This window comes from Otolemur garnettii, unplaced genomic scaffold, assembly GCF_000181295.1.
Source record: "Otolemur garnettii isolate 467f Iridium unplaced genomic scaffold, OtoGar3 scaffold00185, whole genome shotgun sequence".
Taxonomy (NCBI): Eukaryota; Metazoa; Chordata; class Mammalia; order Primates; family Galagidae; genus Otolemur; species Otolemur garnettii.
This window is the reverse complement of record NW_003852580.1, coordinates 163,082-170,214: the sequence shown is the minus strand read 5'-3', so window position 1 is coordinate 170,214 and position 7,133 is coordinate 163,082. Positions and strand designations below refer to the sequence as shown.

Here is a 7,133-nt window from a genome sequence, read left to right as displayed (position 1 = left end):
GCACTCTCCCTAGCTGTGACAACCAAAATTGTCTCCAGACATGCCCAAGTGTCCCCAGGGAGGTAATACTGTGACCACTCCCATTTGAGAACCACTAGATTAACTCATATTCCAAGTGGCCCTTGAAGCACACAGCTTTTACGGCAGTGTTATGGCCTGGGGCACGCAGCTGTGAGGCACGGCCATCTCCGCCTGTTCATGGAAAGCTCACATTCAGCCCATGAGGAAGGTCAGGACACACCGTCAATCACAGCAGGGCCCCATGGCTCGGCTGCATCCTGGGTGCCCAGCTGGCAGCCTGCCCTGAGCCCCGTGACACAGCAGGGACAGTCCCTCCAGGGACCTTTCTAGCCAGCTCCAAAAACTCAAGTTAGTCGGCTGATACCTCGAGATGCCTCATTGGCTGAAGCTAAAACTAGAGTGATTCTGAGGCCATCGACATGGGTCACGGTGGCTCGTTTGGCCTCCACCATCTCTCTCCTGTCAAGGCATGGCGTGGGCAGCCGCGTTAAACTGGGACCACAGAGTCTTCCCGACTTAACTTCATGTTTCATATTGTGTTGTACAAATTAAATGCTATTTTTTTTCCTTCTAGGCCTACTGAACTTGAAATACTATCTGTGCCGCTAGGTAAGATTTAGCTCACTGGGGCGGATGAGAGGCAGTGAGAGCTCTGATACATGAACTGGTACGGGGCCCCCTCTGTGTACTGGGGGCTGGTATAAAATGAGCTAAATGTTTGTTCCAATCTCCCATCTGGGGTCTGCACCATGACACTGGCCTCTGAATGATGCCTGCAGGCAGTGGAGTGTTCTCCAGGCCTGAGTGGTTTCTTAAGATCCACTTATTAAGGCAGGAAACAAAATTTCTGTATTTTGTCCTTAATTCTTAAATTTTTGAAAGGTTTTCTTTGTTTGAAAGAAACAGGTCTCCACTTAACCAGAAAAGCCCTAGGTCGGCTCTGTCTGACCAAGGCCTTGCTGCGGACTTCGACGGTGCACAGCTGCACCTCGGAGCTCAGGCAGCACCCGGCAGGCTCCTGCTGATGCCCTGTCTGCATCGGTGCAGCCACCCAGTGGCCTCCTCACTCAGGTGGGCACTGAGTCTCCCTCCTGCCCCCATTCCTGCTGAGATTGTAGACTCATTTCAGATTGCCACATCAAGCAACTGCGTAACCAACGGAAACATTGGGAATCTTGCACATTTTTCTCAAGGCTGTTGAAACGGCTATGAAGAGCATTGCATAAGACAGATAAATCTGGGGCTCTATTTCACTGCCCCTAGAACAGGGTGAAGGGAGAAGCCTGCATCTCCTCTGGCAGTGGCACACCAGGGCCACTGGTCACACACTCTCTGCCATCCTCCTCAAGATGTTTTACTGATATTCAACTGTACCCTATGCCTCTGGCTAAGTCTGTCCACTCTGGCTGTGGTCAGCACACAGCAGGGCTCTTGATGGAACAGGGGAAGCTCTGCCCCTCAGGGGACATCTGGCAAGGTCTAAGATGTTTCTGGGCATCACACTGAGGGGAGAGGGGGCTCCTGGCACGTGGTGGGTAGAGGCCACGGATACTGCTCAACATCCTACCAGGCACAGGACAGCTGCGAAGAATTACCCAACCTGAGGTGTCACCAGTGCTGAGCTTAAGGAACTATGTCCTTTAAGGTTAGCTACAATATAGAACTCCCAACCTGCAGGGTGGGACTTAGGCACTGTTTAAATTTGCAGTCATTCCCAGGATAACTTCACCAGGACGCCAAAGGCACAAAAAAACCTTCGATCAAATGGGAGAGAAGTCTGCAAGGGCACCTCAAGCTAGAAAGCAAGCCCTGGGATTACAAAACCTGGCAGTGTCCAGGCTCTCAGACCTGGCGTCCTTGGTCAGAAGGAATTTGGAGGACACTTGGGAACCATGGGACCTCCTTGAAGGGGCGTGCAAGACACTCCCATATGCACATTTTTCTTGGGATAGTCAGTAACCAGCATCCGACTCTGAACGAGATTGGCAAACCCAAATTACGGGTTTAACAGAACTTCGAAAATGCACAGCCCCACAGCATGCATCAGCCTGCACAGACCTGAAGGGCTGAGACGCACCTTGCCCCAACCTGGACCTATTTCTGCTCCACTCTGGAGTCAAATGTGATCGTTGTCACTTTTGTTCTCTGGTGTCAGAAGACAATGGTCCACAGCTGAGGGGCTAGCGCTGCTCTGGGGTCCTGTAGCCTTGCCCCTCCCCATCTGCTCAAGGTCTCAGGTCTGAGACCCACACTCACTGCCTCTTCCCCATCCTCACCCCCAAATGCCCACAAAATAATAAGCACACGTGACTTGCCACACAGGCTCTGGGTCAGACCACCTATGGAACATATGTTTGCAAACGTGAAAGTCTCACTGACCTTGACCTAGGACTCCAAACTGCCCAGGGTGAAACCCAGACACCGGGAGCCTTAGAGATGCCCACAGGAGACTCTGATGACCCAGCAGGTCTGCAGAGCTGGGCTGCCCCATTCCTGGTTCTTCTGCCCAAGTCTGGGTATAATGGCAAGAACTTCTCTGTCTGGATCCCAGTTAGACTGTGTGCACCCAAACACTGGCTCCTTCCTACAAGACCTGTGACTGTGAGATCCCGATGGGCCTCAGGCTGAAGACGCAACCCTTCCCTGGTGCCCTGCATCACCTCTGCCAGCTGCCCCGGGGAAAGGTCTTTCCCCTCCCATGGCTAGTTAGTCCTCACAAAAAGGAAATTCAGCAAGTGAGGAATGTGCCCTCAATTTCCTCATCAGAAAAATGCCACTAATACAAATGACCTCAAAAGTAACTAAATAACTGGACAGACGTAAAATCAGCTAATGGACATTTTCGGGATATAGTACTCTTCAACTGGTATTTGTTTTTTTTAAAAAAACTGGATTAATTTTTAAGCAAACCAGAAAGATGTCACCCAACACTCCGTCAGGTCCATGAGGGGCAATAGAAGGTGGGCTCAAGCTGGTGGGGTTTGGGGCTGTACCTTGAAAATGGAGGCGTCCACCTCCTGGTTATAGTCCTGCTTGCCAGCGTGCTTCCACGGGATCCGGAACATGCCCTTCTCGTCGTTTTCCCAGATCAGCCCGGGGTACATGTTGCTGTCAATCTGCTCGATCAGCCACTGCCGGAGCCGCCGTCCCCCATTTCGGTCACACATCCTTGGGAGGACAGAAACACACTCTGGGATGCTGCGGACACTGTCTCAGGGGTCAGCAACCCAGAAACCACTTACAGGAAAATCAGAGGTTTGCAATGAAAGTGCTGGCTTGGGGGGAAGCCCACAGATCCTGGGACTCTGGGCCACCTGCTGTGATCAGACAGTGCTAGCCTTCATGATCTCAAAGGCCTGAATGAAAACTGAAAGCCCCATGGGAAACCCACGTGAGCCTCTCCTGCAGCTCCCACTGCGCTCTTCCAGCCGGCACCCACCCGGTGTTTCCTTCCGGGCAGACACATCCACGCCGCCTCGCTCCACTCTCAGCAGGAGATGGGCACACTCACTTCCACAGCATCAGGTCCTCCCTGCCCCCGCACATCCCATTCTTTTAAGAACCAATTTCCAACAAAATACAGCATCTGTGCCATCTAGGGAAAAGAGGAAACCCTCGCAGGTAAGCCTTCTATGTGGTTCCTCTACAGCCGGTTCAGGGATAAGGGCATGAGTTTGAGGATGAGAGAGATTTGAGGTCCCATTCAAGTCCCACCACCTCTCAGCAAGGTGACCTCGAATCATCATTTATCCTTGGGGCATGAACTGTCCCATCCCAGTAGGGTTTGGGGGTAATTCCAGGCACCTGGCAGTGCTATCAGGAGAATTCAGGTGACACAGAAAGCACTGACACAGTGCCGGGACCTCAGACATTGGATGTTTCTGTTACTACCACACTTTCCTCCTTGTGAACTCTTAGGACTGAGAGACAGGGATAAGAGTGAAGGAATAATGGGGCTACAGAACAAAAGACAATAGCATCTTCCAGAAGATTCCATCCTCTAGGGACCTAGTCATCCAGGCCACTCAGTGACATCCTTTGAAAGGACATTCTTGCCCAAGCAGATAGCTTTCCCAATGGCAGAGAAAAAGAAAGAACTATCAGGCCGTATCGACTTACAGCCAGCACTTACAAGAACAGGGCTGGAAATCCCCTAGGCAGTTGGACAGACGCCCACCCAAAAGAAAAAAATAGCATGTCTATTTTTCTGATTAAAATGTGACCTCTGTAGGCAAACGAGTTTGAAACAATCAGCAGTGACAAGACGTAATGTCCCCAAGAATATGGTCACATCCAGAGCTGTGTTGGTCCACGAAGTGAAATAATAGCAACCTTTGCAAGAGGTTATGTGTTTTGGAAACTCCAGCCCCTGCAGGTGGCTGAGGGGATGGGAAAAGGGGCCAGGCTCCAGGGAGGAAGGTGAGGTCCCGCTGGTACCACCACCTATCAACAAGTTGACCCTGGATCATCATTTAGCCTTAGGGCAGGAGCTGTCCTATCTGGGCTGAGATTCAGGGTTAATTATAGGCACCCAGCAGTCTGCCCTAATTTTAACTTCTGTCAATTTTAATTTCTCCATCCAGTAACCCCAACTGCCCACGCTGGATTTAAAAGGGGATAAAGTGCATGAAGTTTGCCATTGATTTGGAAACTCTGGACTCTGGCCAAGGCTTTTTTTCTAACTGGACCTTGGGGAGTCATTTGAACCCCTCTGTGAGGCTACCTCACCTGCAAAGTGAAGGGAGCTATCTCAAGAGACCCAGAATTCTAAAACAGGCTATGTGTTGATAAATAAGAAGGGACAAATTTGGGAGGGGTGCCTTGACAGAGAAATGAAACACCACCAGCAAGTACCCCCCAAAGCAACTGAGCAAGGTGCCTATCCCCGCAGCTCTTCCCTGGGGAAAAACTTCCCTTCAAAACAGTTCTGATGTCTGTTCACACAGAACTTCTAACTTGAGGAGAGAGCTGTGTGGAGCAGGATGGGGGCTGGCCTCGGAGAATATGTCAGTTAAATGAGACATTTGCCCTCGTCCCCTTACAACACAGTTCTCAAACTAGAGTCCATGATCCCCGAGCCTCCCAAAAGCAAAAGCAAAATTCTGTTAGTACAGGCATTTTTCTAGGAAAAAGGTCAACACTTTCTTGTCAGGATGCCTAATGGGTTCACAACCTTAAAACTGTTAAGGACAATTATCTTAGTGATTTATAAGAAAAAGAGAAAAAAGGGAAAGAGTGAATCACAGAATATGAAAGCTGGACAATACTTCAGAAATCATCTACTCCAGCCCCCTCTTCATTCAGCAAAAGGAAAAACTGGGGCCCAGAGAGAGACAGCCAAGACCGTGGCACCTGGCAGACTGTCAGCCTTCACACTGTCCCCAGCCCTGGTGATGGCTGGTTTTACTCACTGTTCAGCCAAAAGCTACAGCAATGCTGCTAGACCTCAGGATATGCCCAGCTCTGTCTCAAGCCCATCTGTGATCACTTCCATTTCTAAGTAGCATCAAGAGTCTAAGATCCTATTACAACAATGATCCATAATGATTTATTAAACACTAACAAATTAGTTCCACCAAATGCCCAAGCCAGGAAAAATTAATAACCCAGTCACATGTTTATAACTTCCTCTTCCTTGATTTTGAGGTAATAATTCCCTCTCTTGGCCAAGTCCTATCTGGAGCTAATCTGTATCTCTATAAAAGGTATCCAGGGCATAGGCTTCCCAGAAGGAAAGTGATAAGAGGCTGCCCTGGGCCCTGCCCAATCCAGGATGTATCTGATCTGGCCCGCAACAGGACTCACCTCCCTGCCTCTTAGGGCCCCCGGCACTTACTCTGGCTACGGCACACCCTGTCACCATTAGACTGAAAAACATCAAAGCCCCAACCTTCCTCAAGCCACCGAATCTCCCAAAGCTTTTCATAAAGGAACCTGCCATATCCCCAAAAAGACAAACTTAGCACCACCATTTAACTACTAGCTCTTATCCTACACTGGACGCTTTTCTAGAAAGAAGGTCAACACTTTCTCATCGAGATTCCTAAAGCGTTCATAACCTCAAAACTGTTAAACTGTCTTAGTAATTTATAAGAAATAGGAAAAAAAGAAAGAGAAAGATGGTAAGAGAAAGAGTGAATCACAGAAGATGAAAGGTTGGGGGGGGGACAATTTAAAGTTTTAGAAAATTCAGTCTCTAGTTTCCATTTCTAAAGCCCTTTGGGGCTCTGAGTAAGTGATCCATCTCACCTTGGAAAGTCTGTCCTAAGCCCTGGGGCTCATTTTACCACCACAAGGTGTTTCTGTGAGCTGAGCCCACTGAGCACACGGGCTGTCTCCAGGACGCTGCAAAGAACTGCAAACCGCACCTGGCAATCTACACTGACTAGTCATTAATCAGAATTTTAAAACCTGCAGTATGCGCCCCCCGCCCCCTCTAACCCTCTGTAATCGCTGGTTCCTGGGCAGTTTCAAAACTGTGACCCTCCAAGCTTTATTCCATCTAGTAGGATTTCAGAGGGATGGAGGAGCAGGTCCTGTAACAACGAGGTAGCCATTTCCTTCATCATGAGCCTTTCTAAAGTTTTCCATGTAGACCAGATTTCGAGGAAAATAAGAATTTTTTAGCATCAACCAGTCTCTGGGAACAGGCAAGCAAACGATCATCAACTACTTGGACTGTCCGCCCGCGCCCCGCCGCTGGGAAGGAGAAAGCACACACAGAGCCCGACCGCAGGGGACGTTACCGTAACCGCGCTCCGGCGCCCGGCCGGGCAAGGGACCCAGCAGACCCGCCGAGGGTGCCTACCTGCCGCCGCCACTGCCCGGCACCGCCGCCTGGCCGCCGGGGGTCTGCGCTCGCCGTCCGCGTTCCCACGCTCGCCGCCCGCGCCGGCGCGCGCCTTTACCGATGGAAGGCGGGGCGCGCAGAGCGCCGGCCCCGCCGACCAATGGGGAGTGGGAGGGGCGTGGCCGTCGCCCGCTCTGAGCGGTGTGCCTCGTCCGCTTTCTCTAAGAGCCCGGTTTTCCGAGAAATCACTTAGCCCCGGCTTGGGTCTGGCGGCTGCCAGATCCCGGGCTTCTTCTAGAACAGGCGACAGAGTCTTTCTGCT

General features: G+C 50.8%; 1 protein-coding gene across 1 annotated transcript in view; it reads right to left on the bottom strand.

Annotated features, from left to right (window-relative positions):
* IRF8 (interferon regulatory factor 8) overlaps window positions 1-6,883 on the bottom strand; it is an 18,932-nt gene extending 12,049 nt beyond the window's left edge. The window contains exons 1-2 of the mRNA XM_003800786.3: window positions 6,830-6,883; window positions 3,015-3,189 (exon numbers count right to left, since the gene is read on the bottom strand). Of these exons, the coding sequence (XP_003800834.1) occupies window positions 3,015-3,188 (174 nt within the window). The 5' untranslated portion in view covers window position 3,189; window positions 6,830-6,883. The remainder of the gene's footprint in view (window positions 1-3,014; window positions 3,190-6,829) is intronic.
* Between the last annotated feature and the right edge of the window lie 250 nt (window positions 6,884-7,133).